This window comes from Megalops cyprinoides, chromosome 8 (genome assembly GCF_013368585.1).
Source record: "Megalops cyprinoides isolate fMegCyp1 chromosome 8, fMegCyp1.pri, whole genome shotgun sequence".
Taxonomy (NCBI): domain Eukaryota; kingdom Metazoa; phylum Chordata; class Actinopteri; order Elopiformes; family Megalopidae; genus Megalops; species Megalops cyprinoides.
This window is the reverse complement of record NC_050590.1, coordinates 38928863-38945766: the sequence shown is the minus strand read 5'-3', so window position 1 is coordinate 38945766 and position 16904 is coordinate 38928863. Positions and strand designations below refer to the sequence as shown.

Genomic DNA, 16904 nt, shown 5'->3' with positions numbered 1-16904 from the left:
AGTATCATCCGCGTAACAGTGAAAATTATTGTCATGTTTACGGATGATATTGCCAACAGGCAGCATGTATAATGAGAAGAGCAGAGGCCCAAGCACAGAGTTCTGATAGATAAGACCTAAACCAAGATAGGGCCCGTCTGCTTATGCCAACCAGGTTTTCGAGGCGGTCAAGGAGGATACAATGATCGATGGTATCAAAGGCTGCACTTAGGTCTAGCAGCACAAGAAGAGAGATACAGCCATTGTCACAGGAGAGTAGAAGGTCGTTGAGCACTTTCAGGAGAGCGGTTTCCGTACTGTGGTGAGGCCTAAATCCGGACTGAAAAACTTCCAAAATGTTGTTAGAGTGTAAAAAGGCACAGAGTTGCTTTGATACTGCTTTTTCCAGAATTTTTGAGAGGAATGGAAGGTTCGAGATGGGCCTATAGTTTGACAGGTCATTGGGATCAAGATTAGGCTTTTTCAGAATAGGCTTGATAACTGCTACTTTGAAGGGCTGAGATACGTGTCCAGACATAAAAGAGGCGTTGATAAGATTTAATAGCGGTGTGCCAATTGCAGGCAGTAGCTGTTTTAGGAAGCCAGTTGGTATGGGGTCAAGTTGGCTGGTAGAGTTATTAGATGAATTGATAAAAGAAGAAAAGTCACTAAATTCAATGGGTATAAAAGAGTCAAAGCATGAGGCGGGCCTAATAGACATGCCTACATAATCTGGAACGGGACTGGCCAGGCAGGAGGCAGAAGTTGATGAGAATTTTTGTATTGTGTCTCTTATATTTATGATTTTACTATCAAAGACGTTCATGAAGTCATTGCTACTATAAATTGCTGGTATGGTAGGGTTAACTGATGCAGGACTCTTGGTTAATCTGGCAATAGTGCTAAACAGGTACCTAGGATTGTCCTTATTTCTCTCAATAAGGGTAGAGAAATATTTTGATCTGGTAGCTGTGAGGGCATGCTTGTAGGTTAGGAGACTTTCCTTCCATGACAGGAGAAAAACCTGTAATTTGGTGGAGCACCATTTTCTTTCGAGTTTTCGCGTGTATATATATTCTATACATATATAGAAAGTACTGTGTCCTCAGACAGACCTTGCTCTCAGCTGAGAACTGTCTCATTGTGAAACTGTACACATCCTGTCCCCATAGTGTCACTAATACTTACTGTATGCACTTTTGTACATTGTTTTGGATAAAAGCGTCTGCTAAATAAATGTAAATGTAAATGTATTGATGTGGTAATTTCAGTTATGATTATTAATTTAATTAATTGATGTTCCAAATTAATAGTTTAGTATATTTTATGAGACTGACTTTTGTTTTAACCACTATGGTAGATGCCATATTCTGTATGGCACCCCCATGTGTTTAATTTAATTGTCCCTACATAATTGGTGCCCTCTCTGAGGAAGACTTACATCACCAACAGCCACATTCCACGGCACGAGTACATCAAGTACAACGTCTGAGCACGTGTCATTACACAAGCAGGAAAAAAGGAAGGAAACTCACGAGCAAGCCCATCATCCTGGGGCTGCTCCGCTAGCATAGCAGTCACTTCTGGTAAAGGCAGCACCTTACCACCCACCAGGTCATTCCCCAAAATGAAGGCAACCCCTTTCACTGGCAGTGAGGGTCTTACCCCTACTTTAACAAAACTATTCACAAGGTTAGACTGAAAGTGGATGGTGTGCAGCGGAACCCTCAGACAGCCCATCTCAATACCCTGCACAAGGACATATGACCCAACGAAGGTATCATCTGTGATATCTAGTGTATCGGAGCAAATAAATTACTGCGTTGCACCAGTATCGCGCAGCATGATTATGGGTTTCTGCTCCTCCAGGCTGCCAGACACTAACCCTTTTAACAGGAAAGGAGTATAACTAGGGTCAGGTGTGGCTTCAACAATGACTGGACTTTTAGAAGGCCCAAAGACGGTCTTAACCAGACCCACGCTCTTAGAATGGTCCGACTGTTGTTGCTGCTGTTTGCTTTTTAAACCCAGACAGTCAGCAATTACATGACCTACTCTATGAGAGTAAAAACTCTTCCACTCAGCGTTGGAACATGACGAAGTAGAACTGATCTGCTTCCCATTCTGAGGTTTGGTGACTGTGGGGGATTTCTCACCACTCTGAGTTGGGGCACGAGCAGACATAAACACATTCTTGTGGGTCAAACTAAACTCATCCGCCAGTGCAGCTGCTTGAGACAATGACTGCACTTTCTGTTCATGTTCATTGCAAATATTGGGGCTCTTTGTTCAGTGCTATACAAAAGACTGCTTAGTGCCTTATGTTTTTTGAGATACTCTCCCTGATGCAGCCAAGCGTGCATCTATGAGACTGTCTCCTGCAAATCTACAAAAAAAGTTTGTAGCCTCTGTCATTATTGTGTAGTGTTGTGTTCCATCTGCCTAATTTTTGAACCCACTGTAATCTATTAACATTAATTGATTTTATAGGTGAAGTAGAATAGAGGGGACAAGATGAAATTTTCTCCTACATTTTTTGGCGACCCATATGGGATTCCAATATCCCCGGCGGAACGCTCAACTTTGTCGGTACCAGACAACCAACTGATCATGAGAGCTCTCAAAAGACAAGGTAAGCAGACACCTGTTTTATGAAAGTTCTGCATTATGATCAGCGGTGTTTCTGGTGCCAACTGGAAGGGAACACATTGGGGTGGGGTGATGGTGTCCAAAGGAAGACTCCAACCCAGAGACCAAAGATTAGTTTGTGTGTGAGTATTTGGTGGCATGTGGAATCCTGTGGGCTGATCAATAAATGTTACCTTTGATCAGGAAAACAGGATAGGGATCCTGTAAAGCCATAAATGTTTACCTTGGCTTAACATCGACAAAACAGAGTAGGGACTCTGTGAAGTAGTGAGTCATAAATGTAAACTTGGCTCAGTAGTATATTGTGTGTGTGCGTGAAGATATTGTATGAATGTGTGTGTGGGACATTGTTATTGTGTGAAGATATACAGAAGGGAAAGACAGTGAAGTGCGTGGAAATTTATGTGGAATGTGTAAAGAGAGAAGCTGTAAATAGTTGCACTGTTATCTTGGGCCGTATATGCATTTTGTTTTTCATTTTTCTGCACATGTGCATCTTGTTTCTCTTTTCCTGCTTAATAGCCACTTTATGGGTTTTCCATGTTTTGAGCGTCACTGAGGATTTGGGATAACGGACGTTTATTAACAGAACTAACATTTTGAGTGTGGGAAAAAATATAATCAGACTTTATTATAAAATTACGCAAGCAGCTAAGCAGATTAATGTCTTCTCTTTTCCCATGGTCTGGAACCGGAGTCATTGGACCAGTGGACAGAGGAGAGGTTGCTAGCACTTCACTCAGCCGTTGCTGGTCATAATTCTTCTTTGGCAGAGGTGCATAAACTAACTCTGTGTGGGTAATTAACTATCTGCCATACGTCAGGGAGCACTTGGCTCCTGTAAATGTATTTCAGCTTCTGTCTTCATGTGAGTGTGTAGTCAGTGTAAGTGTGGTGTTTCTTCAGTCCAGGTGTTTTGCACACCGCAGAGGGCCATTACTGTGGAGAGGTTACTGTACCATCTTGTCATCCAGTCCAGTCAGCATTTACCTGGTCTGGCAAAAAGGGGTGTTTATCATGTGCGACCAATTTAAAGGCTTTCAGAAATGCTCTGTATTACTGTATTTACAAAGTCCAAGCTATTATCACTTATCAACTCCATGGGCAGGCTCCACCTGGGTATGATTCCTCTCATCAGTGCTTTAGCCACAGACAGAGCTAAAATATGCTGAAAATTTTCAGCACATTTTAATATTTACAATATTATACATTATATTATACATGCCCCCTTTTGACACATGGTCCTGATCATGCGTCAACTTGGTGAGGAAAAAAAGACGCAGCGCGTGGCAAAACAAGTTTGCCTTTTGGGCCATAGTTTATGGCCCTCATCCCAAGTGCAGTCTTTTCATCACAAGATATTGTCTCGTTCCTCAGCTCCCGTCTCCAAAACTGAAACATCATTAAGAGAAAAGGGTTAAGCAGTTCAGGAAAAAACACCATCTGTAAGAGTGAGGAGGCTGGAGTGGTTGTGGCCGCTTTTGCAGCTTCATCTGCCATTGCATTACCTAGGTTAACAGAATCAGTATTTAAAATGTGAGTTTAACATTTCACAATAGAGACAGCTTTAGGTAGCAGAATAGCATCCAATAAATTAAGCACAAGTGTCTGGTGCGCAATAGGTTTGCCAGAGGAAGTGAGAAAACCTCTCTAATGCCATAGAGCTCCAAAATCATAACAAACATCAAATGCACACTTAAAGTCAGTATAGTTATTAACCAATTAATCTTTGGCTATGTGGCAGGCTCTCATCAGTGCAAATAGTTCAGCTGCCTGAGAGACAGATAAGAGGAAGGTTTAGCACTTTCTAGCACAGTGTGTTCTGTGCGGACAGCAAAGGGCTCCCGCTCATCGGACAACGCTGAGCAGAGCCGTCCACAAACAAGTTAAGATCCGGGTTAAGCAGAGGAATATCAGAAAAGTCAGGGCATGGTTTACAAAACGTCAAAAAGAATAACTCCAAATGGAGCTTGTGAATTTACTGAACAGCTTTAAACTGTCCCAACATCTAAATAAAGCCACTCGTCACAATGATAACATTCTAGACTTAGTAATAACGACAGGGTTAAACATTAATAATGTTTCAGTACACTCTCAAAACAAAAATAAAAACTTACATATCCCCTCAGACACCTCCCAACGCCACACACAAACACACATGCAACTAACTTTCTCCTCACACCTCTGCGCTATCTGTAATCCCAGCATTCTCCTAATTTCATTAGGAATCCTTCAATCATCAAATTAGTCTACAACATGGCCCAGTCTCTGGGTGACTCCCCAGCTCACATCTCACTCAGCCCCTCTACTCTTATGTATCAATGAATCAAGCCCATCTTTAACCTCATTTTCACCCTCGTACAACAAACCAGCACGCTGACCATCTCTACGCACTCTCAGACCTCAAGCTTGTACACAGACATTTAATAAATTCACCCTTCTACCCCTGTATCTCTCCCAGCCAGGATCCTTGCTTAGTCCCTTTTAACACCACTTACAAATCCAGGTTAAGTTCAACTTTTATCCTAATGGCCAAAATATTCGCTAGCTTAATATATTCTCGTGCATGCACTCTAATTAGAATGTTTCTGGTTTTATGACTCCAAATTATTGCTGGCGCCCTTTCTAAACCCATAGTTTCAAATGCCCAATTGCTCAGCTGATTTAACACATAAGATCCGTCAGACTTATTCGCCATTCACAGTCATTCACATCCATTCACACAAACTGCCGGCTTCACACACATGCGCAACCTCCCTTTATTGGGCCTCTGCAGCACTCTCAGGAGATTTGTAGTGCACTACTGCTGGGTCTAATCTCACTCTCTATTTATGACCCTCCGTCGACGGTTCAAGCCGACTCTCTTTACGGCTCCTCAGGTACGTTCCCCCTACTCCTCATAGCAGCATGGACCACAGATCGCAGAAACACCGCCCTGCGGTCAGCACATACAGCTGGCCTCAGACGCCCACACACTACTGCACAGCCACTTGCCCGTGCAGACCTTTCTCCGTTACATCACACAGAAACACAGAAAAAGCGCTATCCACAAGTGCTATGCCCCTCTCAACCTGTCCGTACAGACCTCCCCCTGATTCACTTCCTTACACAGGTAAAAGCGTGACCCACAGGCTGCCTTATTGTGCCCCGCCTATCTGCCCCCAATTTCTGACTGCTGTACCGAGTTTATAACGACCTGAGTTAAAGCAATTGCGAATGCCACACACACTAAAAACCAACAAACAATCAACACAGTCAACATACACTCAGTCATACCATCTCACATTCACCAGTTTCATGCACTCAAACAGCAATTTGCATCAGACTTTGGTTTTACTTTCTGTGTTCTTTTTAGGAGAGGCTACGCTGCATTGGCCTGGGCGAATACAAGCTGCTCTCAAATACAACTAGTATTAGCAGACTTTGGAAAAAGGCTCTGCTTACCTTTCTTTTTGGTGGCCACCGTTGTACTGAGAAGCAGCAGTTTCATCCAAGCGTTTGGCCGCCCCGAGCCTATCCTGTTCGTGACTCCAATTAAATGAGGTGACCTCACCACTCCCTGCCGTTTTCTGCTAATACGCTGCAAGGAAGCAACATCAAATGCAAAAATGAACAATCTCCAAAAATTAATACAAAATATTCCTCAAAGTCTGATGCAAAAGGTTTATTGTACATGGTTCAAAATCACATACAGTAAACCGGGCTGGTCCGCGCGGAGCAGTAGCATCATCAGTCATAACCCCAAGCAGTCCCCCAAAGCAGTCCCCTAAGCAGTCAGGCAAGCAGTCCGGCAAGCAGCCCCCCCAAGCAGTCAGCCCCATCCCCAAATGCATCTCCCTTTTTATGCTTATTCCCTTAGCCCCTCCTGGAGCTTAGACTCAGGCCCCCTCCTTCAGTTTCATAACATACATTCTGTACACTATTTTTCCAAGATCACACCTGTCTAATTAAAAATAATTACCCCGCCTTGGCTGTACACTATTATCTCCAAGACTATGCCTATCTAATCTATAAAAAATAACTGTGCTTTCTTGACCTGCTCTGCCTTGGCTATACTCCATAAAGAATCCCTGTTTGCAACCCCCCTTTTTTAGACTCCAACTCTTTTATCTTACACTAAGGGTCCATCCTCCGAGCAGCGCTCGGACAGTGTCCAACTCTCATTAACAGCCCCACAACAGGCCTTACTTGGCATACAGGTATCTCACAGCTGCATACCCCTCCTGCAGTCTCCTGTACTCTCTTGACCCTTCTTTCTAGTTTCTGCTCACAGGCATACAAAGTATAATAGGATACATTATTATTCATTTAAGGCCTATAGTGTTAGGTTGCTTAATTAATAGAGTAAATGGCTTATATATCAATAACTTCAGTTAATATATCGATAGCTGCAGTTAAAATAAAAAACTAACATCTGTTGGCAATGCTTATAATGTTTGCTGGCAATAATTTATCTCCACCAAGTAACAAGCTTAATCGTACCACGTCAAGCTCCGCTTTTCTCTGGTGGGGTGAAAGTGGCAATGCTTACAATTTCCACATGGGGTATACACTTAATCAGAAATTTTCCGCAACAGAAGGAAGAGAGAGGAAGTGAAAATAACTATGTTAAATTCATTTTTGATATTTGGGAAATGTGGAATTATCGGGGAAATGATCGCTAAACTTTTGTATGTTGTGTGTTAAATGAAACTGAGCGCTCTGTCACCTTTTTCATTTCGTACCGGCTCGGCCCCGGCTGTGGACTGGATTGGCAGCTAAGTAATGTTTTGTCCAGACATTACTTAAAAATCAACACCAGATCACCACTAAACAACTAACGCTACACAGAAATTATGAAAGAAATGCCCACGACTCTTCTTTAACAACGGTAAATGAACGACGATTACTGGATATGGTCAGAATCCGGCTGGGAACATCAGAGTATTATTTACTAGTTGCTAAACTTTCCGCCATGGGATTGTATATAGCATAGGCCCTATCTATGGAATACTTTGCTTTTGGATAGTTGATTACACATTTTGGCTTACTGTAAAGTTATTAAATCTGCGTTCTGAAATTATCAAAAGAGTTAAACGCAAAGCTGTTCTAAAAACATGTTTAGTAATTTAGCTAAGAAAATACAATATAACTACTTTGACATAGCAATATGCTTAAAATGGTATGTAAAAAACCCGAATTAATGTTTTTCATATAGTTTCTTATTTCAGCAGTGTATTTTATGTCTTTTGATCTTTTATTATTTTATTTATTATGTAAATACGTCACCATTTCTCATTTGGGTCAAACTCATTGTTAATTAATGGGCAACAGCGTAGGTTGCCAGTGCAATTCTCCGCTGCATGGTGCACAGCGGCTGTACCTTTAAGCAAAGTAGGCCTACTTACCACAGAAGAACCTCAGTAAATTTCCAGCTGTAGGCCTATAAGTGGATAACATGAAGAATTGTGTCAATCAGGAATTGTACGTTGCACTGGATAAGACTATCTGCTAAATTGCAATAATGTGTGGTTTTTAACGTTAAATAAAATTGCGCCTTATTTTCAAATATCCTAATTAAAAAAAACAAATAAATAAATTACATTGCGTGACATTAGGCTAGACAAACACTTCTGTAAGTGCCCACTTCAACATTGTGAAAACCCTTCAAGTAAACGGGTGGGCCACAGCTCCCAAGAAATGATAGCTACGGCTGAATTCAGCTATGTTGGCCCATGTTCCGCTTTAGAGCACGAATGTATTGCTTTGGTCTTGCGCATTTTGGTAACCTTGGAAGGGCTTCTCTCTAAACCACATTCATAAAATCCGTACTCTAAACAAGAGTATAATACCCCAAAATACCACCTGTCACTTGCTCAGCTGGTCGCTGACAGGCTGAAACTGAAACCAGTCTTGCCAGAAAGATAATGTTATAAGGGCAAAATGTGCACTAAGAACACGTATGAGGAAATAATTTTATTTTGATGAGATGAGATCAAGTTATTGTTCAAAGCATCATTTGATCCACGCCTTTAAACTGTATAGCAGAACAACATAAATAAAAATAATGCACAAATTGTTGTACATTTGGGCTTATTTGCAATAATTGGTCATACATCGTACACTGGCTGGAATTATCGTACAATTACAATTATTATTGTGCAACTTGCAACAGTGACTGCAACAAAACCATGCGCATACCTGCAGGAAAACAAAGACACTGTGTGGTATTACACAACCTATAAAATACAGTAACGTTTGGATGCGTAGTTTGAAAGAGGAGAGACAGTTAGAAGCTAGAGGAGCTGCAAATGAAGCATTGTCGGTAAATATTTCCTATAGTTAATTAGCAAAAACAAATTTAGCAATATAAACCAAACCAAGCTAAGTGCCTTTGCCCCCACGAAACTAGTTTTTACAATTGGTTGCTATCATATTTGCTAACAAATGTTAGATACCTCAGCTAATGATATTTTATGTTATCTAGTCTAGCAATATTGTTAACAAGTTTCTCAGGTGATGGGGTCCTCTTGTTGGCATAATCCTACATTTTATTTAGTGAAGGAGCAGTGGGAACTCTACCAGACAGAGGAAAAAACTAGAGAAGGTAAGGGTAACAGAGAGAGCCTCATCCATTTAACAAGCCAGAGTGAGGTCCAGCTTACTGTGTTCATTTCTGCTCCAGGACCTGAAGAGCAAGCAGACAGAGGAGGACATGCTGCATGCCACTGCTATACAAACTGCTTCTAAAAGCAGGCTTCCTGCCAGCACTACCCCAGGGAAAGCAAGAAAGGTGGGAGCAGTCAGCACAGCACAGCAATCTTTGCTGGGCACACACACCATAAACCTATTATTACCTCACACTTTCACAGTGGAAAAGCTTGCTGTATGCCTTCTGCAGCTCAACTGGAAGCATAGGATACAAACCCCTAAGAAGTCTGGCATTTCCACTGGTCTCTGGTTTTCACGTGGGTGTGGCTCCTCTCATTTTCTGTGGTTCATTTTATGATTTGTAACATCAACTTTGGGCTGGTCTGCCACTAACCCCTCCTGCATTTTCTCCAGCTTAATGGTACCTGCAGCATGTCTAGCCCCAGGGCAGAAGTCTCCTCTGTCCCCATCCAGTCACACCGTGATGTAGCCTTGCTTTACCTTTCAAATTATGCCTTTGTGTGTGTGTTTGCCTACCCAATATGATCAGTTTAGTGTCCTAAAGTGGAAGGAAAAAATGCATTGGGGGGTGGGGGGGATACAGTTCTGCAGTTAGATCAAAACAGTGCATGTGAGATGTTGGGGGTTGCAGTTCCCTTTGTGTCTGTGTGGGTGTGGAGAAGTGGTCTGCAGTGCTGTGGTATAAGATTATGTCACCCTTTCCTCCTTCAGTGCTAGCCCTAGGACATGCAGAACCACCCCCTTTCATGGGCCTGCTGGAGTGGAATAAGGAGAACACAGGACACCTAAATGAAACAAAGTAGATGTAGCCCTAAGAAACCCAGCTAACCCACAGCATAACATCAGCATTAACTATTGCCAGCACCTGAATTTGCTGTAATTTTCATTTCCTGAAAACATCCAATATTCTCTTCAAAACTGATGTCTCTCTCTTACTACTCTATGTGCTGCTGAATTAAGAATGATGGAATTTACTTCATGTTTTCATGTTTGCCTTTACACACAGGGCAGAGGCAAATCATGCATATGATCTTGTGTGTCTATACCACTATGTTACACTAATGACACTTTTCATTGTAGGGTTAGTGACATCACTCAGGGTCAACAAGCAGAGAAACTTCTGGCAAATGACATTTTTAAATCCGATAAGTTATGAATAAAGGTGTCATGAAAGTCTGTCTACTTACAACTTAGAAACGCTCAGCAAAACTATTTCTAGAATATATAATGGTTTTATGCAGACTAAGTCAGAGAGTAGTCTACACTCTCTCTCCCACTTCTCTTTAATATAATCTGGAGGTTTCTGTGGAGGAGTGGAACAATGTGCATCAGTTACAGTGGAAATCAACATGTTCACTTCCTTGGAGGGAATTCTGTTGAGAAAACATTGTCTAAGTTTTTATCACTCTTTTACAGATACAACAGAGCAAAAGGATCAGGGTGATGGAAATTGTGTGGAATGGCTGATGTAAATCATTTTCAAATTTTCTGGGAAGGCACCACTCACACTTTATTCTGGAAGGAGGTACACAGCATGCTAGAAGCAGTATTTGGCGTAGTCATTCTTAACAAATTTGATACCACCTGTGTAGCTGTACAAGGGTTTTAAGGGACTAAACTAAAATAAAAAACTGATACTTTTGGTTGGCGGTAAGAAGACCATCACCAGGGATTGGTTAAAACCAGGGGTACCCATCATGACTGTATAGAGGTAATAGATGAGATTGACCTTTACTCTTAGAATTCAATAAGACAAATTCACAAAGATCCAGTCCAAGTGGACTGAGTATGTAACACCCTTAAGAAAGGATTTTGTAAGGAATACCTATACAATCGTGTAAATGAATGATGTGCTACATACAGTATAAACTCTTCTGTTCCATTGTTTACTTTTGCTTTTTTATTTTGATTTTTACTTTTAGTGGGAAGTGATTTAGAAAAGCAGACTTTGTTGACCATATTTTAGTTTTCCTTGCCCCTGTTTTCCTGTTTGTTAGTATTTCTTGGTTGGTTTTATTCTCCTCCCTCTTGGCCCTGGAGCTGGCTTGGCTGACTTGCGGACAGATCCATGTTTGTGATTGTAAAAGAGGGTTTTTAACGATTGTCTGCTGCATTTATTCTGAACCTGCAGTTTCCAAATATATATGGAATTTAAAAAAAAATTCAACTTCACTTCCTAAAGATTTAATCTTAAGCCACACCAAGCCAGTTTTGAAGAATGATTCTTATTTTATTAGTGCAGTGGCATTCATTTTTGTTGACTGACAATTTAGACACCATCACACTCCTTAGCATTTTGTGATCTCTAACAATTTGCCTTAAAACAGGCAAAGAATATTCATTCCAGCTGAATACACAGGGAGTCAGTGCTGATTTTCATCCTGCAGATCACTCCTCGGGGGGTGATGAGTGGTGTTCCCAACTTTGCATGTGTGTCTAGAGGAAAATGAAGGATTCCTCTGTCCTGTGGATCAGTCTTTGGGTTTCACTTGCTTGCTCTGGAACACACACTCTCTGTGCTGCAGGGGCAATTTTTTTGTGAAGAATGGGTGTAGATATCCGTTGTAAAAGTCAGCTGCGGACAGCCTCTTTCTCAGCACCACTGCTCTGAAGCCTACCCAGCCGTCCTGATATAGAGAACACATGCATTACCTTTCCTGAAAACATCAGTACCCTGTATTGGCTGGGCTGCTGGTTTGATGACCAGGTTATGTGCTACTGTTATACCCTTTAGCACTATGTTTGTACTTTACATGAATTTTTCAGTAAAATTTGAAGCTGTATAAATGAAAAAAGGTGTCAGTCTTATAAATACTACAGCATTAGTGCAGTGAAAAGGGCTGGCCCTGAAGTGGGCACTCTGGAAACCCATAACAGGGCACTGTATGTGGAAATACCCAAATCAAACTGTGGAGCTATTTTAAACTAACACAGTTCTGTGGTCTGTCAGAGAATCCAGCTGACAAAGAGTTCTTACCTTGCAGCGCACAAGGAGTGTGTTTGACTCCTTCTGATATTGTACGGATCCTGCTGACAGAGCTCTGTCCTCTGTCACCAAACAAGTAGATTCATAAAACACATCTCAGTTTTACAGGATATGACATCATAATAACAAAGGCACAAAGAAATGTGCACACTTACCTGATACTGATTCATTAAACTCCCCACAAAATTCCAAAAGCTTTACAGTATCTCCCATCCAAATGGTTCTTAATGGGATCTGTAGGAGAGGTTAGCATGTTAACATGTTACGTATACATCTGTGTAAACTGAACCCCCCACATAAACACTCAGACATGGCTCAGTAATAACAGCATGCTCTTACCCGTGAGCCAATGGCACGAAAAAGACGACCTATCTGCTCACACGTCTGCTCTTCCCAGTCAACCCAGCTCATGACAGTGTTAATTTTAGGAGCTGTTGAGAAGACAGATGTTTGAATGTACCATTGTGTTGTGTACCACTGATGTATGCCTGGATATAACCCAGTTTACCCACCCCAGTCAGTTTACAGACATGCTGTTCATAATGTCTCAATCTTAGAAAGATGCTTATGTGTAAAAGTAAATAAGCCTGACATTTGAAAGAGTCAGAGATTTGGCCAGACCTGAGGTTGCACCTTCCTTTGCTTGCTCTCTCCTGCTAGCTATCTTCTCTGGAAGTGTTTTCAGAGTGTCAATTAACTGTAGAGGAAAGATTCCCCAAAGGTTAGACTGCTCCCCATAATAATTAACAGGAACACACATGCACAGCATTAATAGTTCAAAGTTGAGATAAAATGTGTAACACAGATGTTTTGGAAATGACTTTCACAATCTTCTAAATGTTATAGAAAACCAGTGATTATACTGACCAAATGAGCTCCCATAGTGGCCAAAGTGGCACCCAGCTGATCCACTGTACAATGTTCTGGAACCTGATAGACTTCCTGACTGAGGATTGGGCCCACGTCAAACCTGTAACCGAGCAGCAAGAAGGGGCACCACCCTGGATTCATCTGTATGCTATGACATTTCATGTAGGGAATCTTCAAAAAGTTGCTGCGCTGCTTCTAAGTAAATAAGTCAGTTTGAAATGTAGCTTCATTGGACTAAAAAGAAATGCCAATTCCTTCCAAGCTGTTAAAATTAACAAAACTGAATCCCATAATGAAGGCCAGGGAGGCAATGTTTCCACCCCAATACACATCATCATTGGGTTTAAACGTACAATGTAGAGTCTGGACTAATTCCCTAACTTAGCTGAGAGGAAATTTTGGAAACTTTGTTCGTGCAATCAAACATAAAGCCTGATGTCTCCTCTGCGGTGACGTGCCGCTACCTCTTTGGCCTGATTTGCATTATGGTAACTCCGGTGACAGCGTCTCCGTGCAGAATGGTGTGAAACACCGGGGCCGGCCCACGCCATCGTGGTAGCAGGCTCGGGTGGACATTCAGAATCCCGCTGAAACGGAGGAAACGGATTGGCTGCGCTACTACACCCGAAAGCCCGGACAAGAGACAAGTCGTACAGAAGATTTGGATCGCCGGCATTTCTTTTCTTGTCTTTGTATTTAGAAGGAAGACTCCTCCGTTTCACAGTTGTGAAGTTAATGCCATCAACACATGAAATTATTACAGTTCAGGATACCACTATAGCAAACAACTTAATTATACGCTATTTAGTTCTGTCAGGATAGTGTACTCACAACGGAAACTGACGGATAAGACCCTCTCTGAGCAGACAGCCGAATGACACCACGACACCAACGTCGAACTGTCCATGTGGGTATATATGTGGCCAGTCGTGCACAACAAGTTTGTTCTGATTGGCAAACTTCCTCACAGGAAGCTCCTTGTCTAATGTCACAACTTCAAGCGACTCCACAAGTCTGTCACTGGAACCATGTCTGCAACAAGAGAAGGACATGAATACTACACTGCAAGAAGAAATAGCTGCGTCTTAATACACCATGCTTTGGAGAAATGTAAAATATGGTCATTACTGAAGACGATGTCTATAACTATCTATAACTACACAACTATATCTACAAACACTGTTAGTGAAAGGTCGTGAAACGTTTCGCTCTATGGTACCTGGAAGCGGATAGTTTTTTAAGAGATTCCACAGCAAAGTCGTCAGTGCCAAAGAAAAGAATCTTCCAAGGGGGTCCAGTTCTCTCCCGTTTCAATCCAAAATGGGGGAGGTCCGGTCTGAGCATACATGTACTATGGTAGGAGAAAATTCTCTTGACCCATCGTCGAAAACAGAATCTTTTCGGTGTACATACATTATTTCCAATGGTTATTCTATTATTAAATCCTTTTGACCGAAAATATTTGACATTGTTCCACATTTTTCTCAGTGTCGGAATTTGGAATCATAAGCCAGCTAACTCGCTAAAACAAGCTGCTATCTATACACATACTGTATGAAATTAAAGCAACTGCTAGATTAATATTTATCAGTAGCCATTCGAAAGTCTTTCACAGTGCGCCGCCATTTTCCCATTGCATTAACTCACTTCCTGTTCCCACAGTTCCGTGGATATCCCTTATTCCTAGCTCCCATGATACCTTGCGTGAACTATGGGCGCGACTTCCGCTTTGTCCACAAGGGTCTGGCTGCAGACCTATGGGGCGAGTGGAGCTCCACTCTCGAACAGGAAGTACGTCACCTCCACTTTCGTTAGACGAGGCTTTTACTGTATATGAGACGAAGGCATGGAAAGTATTTTTGTATTTTCCCCCAGCAATTTGCACTACTTACATTAAAACATCACAATACGTTTAACCTGCGTTTTTTGACTTTGTTCATGTTTTTTTCCGCATACAGTTCAACCAGCCAACGTAACATCCCATACATTTTAGAGCATAAACATATTAACGACACACTTGTTCATTCATTCATCTATTTATTCCTTTCTTATCTTTAGACATATAAACACCACTGAAGTAATAGAACAACAACGATAGAACAAGTATTGAAAAGGACAAGAAAACAGCGGGTTTGAGGGATGAAAGTGAGTCAGTTATTGTTCAAGGCCTCCGTCGTCTAAATTGCAGTCCCAGTCTTCTGAAGAGTAAAACCCCCAAAGGACTCCCCGCTGACCATTTCCCCGGTAGCCAGCTCCACAGTCTTTGTAATGCCTGCTACAGTGTAGGCGAATGCACCTGGAAATGGTGTAGGGCTTCCTGTAGGTCTCTTTGTGCTTCACTGAAAGAGTGTTCCACTTCACTACACCTGTTCAGTTCAGTGGCAAAGCACAATTATGACAAAGCATGAATTCAGACAATAAATGAACAAATCTCTAACTGGGCTGATCTTCCTCCGATCTTCTTTTTTGCACATCTACACTTATAATAGTGCAAGGAGTAGTCAAACCTTTCATGTTAGAGACGGGAGAGGAGGAGAGTGAGAAACCTAGCCTAGCGACAGTACCTAATATTGTAATTAAAAGACCTATTGCATACCACTTCAACATTTACCGGGAAGTGGAGGTGACGTACTTCCTGTTCGAGAGTAGCGCGCCAGTCGCCACATGGTCTACCGCTAGACCCTTCTCGCTTTGTTACACCACTGAACCGTAGCCGGCGTTTGTGACCGATAGCAAAATAACAAATCGTAAGGGTGCACCGATTGTGAAATTCTAGGCCGATACCGATGTTTAAAATAACAATTTGGCCGATAGCCGATGACGATACCGATGTTAAGAAAGACCTGCCGCACTTCGCTAACTAGCTGGCTAGAACACTCACTACAGACTACCTAGCTAACTATAATGTTAATTTGGTAGCTAGATAACAGTACTAAAGTTGTCAGAACAGGTTGCTTGCAGTGTCTGTGGTAAAATTTACATTTTACATTTATTCATTTAGCAGACGCTTTTTATCCAAAGCGACTTGCATAGGTTACAGTTCTTTACAATGTTATCAATTTATATAGCTGGATATTTACTGAGGCAATTGTGGGTTAAGTATCTTGCCCAAGGGTACAGCAGCAGTTTCCCAGCGGGGATCGAACAGCAAAAAATTTACTATTTGGTCAGAAGAGACGTGATGAGGCGTTATTAGTTTGAAAGCCAGGTAGCTCTTAGTAATATGACAGCTGAGCAAAGTGCGTGAAAGCCAAATTAGCTAGCAAACTATCTAGCTTTCTACGTTGTTTTTATTGTAGCTAGCTAGGTATGTGTTTGTTTGCAAGGTGATTGTGTTTTTCAGCAGAATGTGATACTAACTTGCTATTACGTTTATTGTTTTGTTTGTATTGTAGCTAGCTAGATTTGTCTTTGTGAGGTGGTATTCGTACTTTTCAGTTGAATGTGCAAGTAGCTAGCTAGCTGATTTGACTTTCAAGCACTTTGCTAGCTATCAAACCAATACGGCTTCTTCATGTCTCTTACGAACAAATAGTTAATTTTAACATTCGTACTGCAAGCCAAGGTGTTGACTTCTGATCTTAAGTACCCGTGTGCTAGCTAGCTCGCAACTTAACGTTGGTTAGCTAACTAGCTAGTGTTAAGTGCGCCAGGCCATTCATATATTAGTGGATATAACTTTAAACCCAGCAACTGTGTCTATTTTGAATTCTTATAGTGATCTTTGCAGACCCATCTGGACATTTTTGTTTTATTTCTTCAAAAGGTA

General features: G+C 41.6%; 1 protein-coding gene across 4 annotated transcripts; it reads right to left on the bottom strand.

Annotated features, from left to right (window-relative positions):
• Window positions 1-1648: 1648 nt before the first annotated feature.
• Window positions 1649-14933, bottom strand: mtfmt (mitochondrial methionyl-tRNA formyltransferase). Of its 4 annotated transcripts, XR_005005122.1 has the most exons (10): window positions 14355-14933; window positions 13967-14167; window positions 13600-13722; window positions 13133-13235; window positions 12887-12962; window positions 12605-12696; window positions 12421-12499; window positions 8016-8050; window positions 6073-6208; window positions 1649-4020 (listed from the first exon to the last, which is right to left on the bottom strand). XR_005005122.1 is itself a non-coding variant. In XM_036534915.1 (9 exons), the coding sequence occupies exons 1-8, from the start codon at window positions 14612-14614 to the stop codon at window positions 8028-8030; spliced, it is 957 nt and encodes a 318-aa protein (XP_036390808.1). In that variant the 5' UTR covers window positions 14615-14933; the 3' UTR covers window positions 5186-6208; window positions 8016-8027. The 4 variants fall into 4 exon arrangements, 3 of the variants coding, with proteins under 3 accessions (XP_036390808.1, XP_036390809.1, XP_036390807.1); XM_036534915.1 differs by lacking the exon at window positions 1649-4020 and having other exon boundaries at window positions 5186-6208; XM_036534914.1 differs by lacking the exons at window positions 1649-4020; window positions 6073-6208; window positions 8016-8050 and adding exons at window positions 9569-11906; window positions 12257-12327 and having other exon boundaries at window positions 14355-14928.
• Window positions 14934-16904: the final 1971 nt, after the last annotated feature.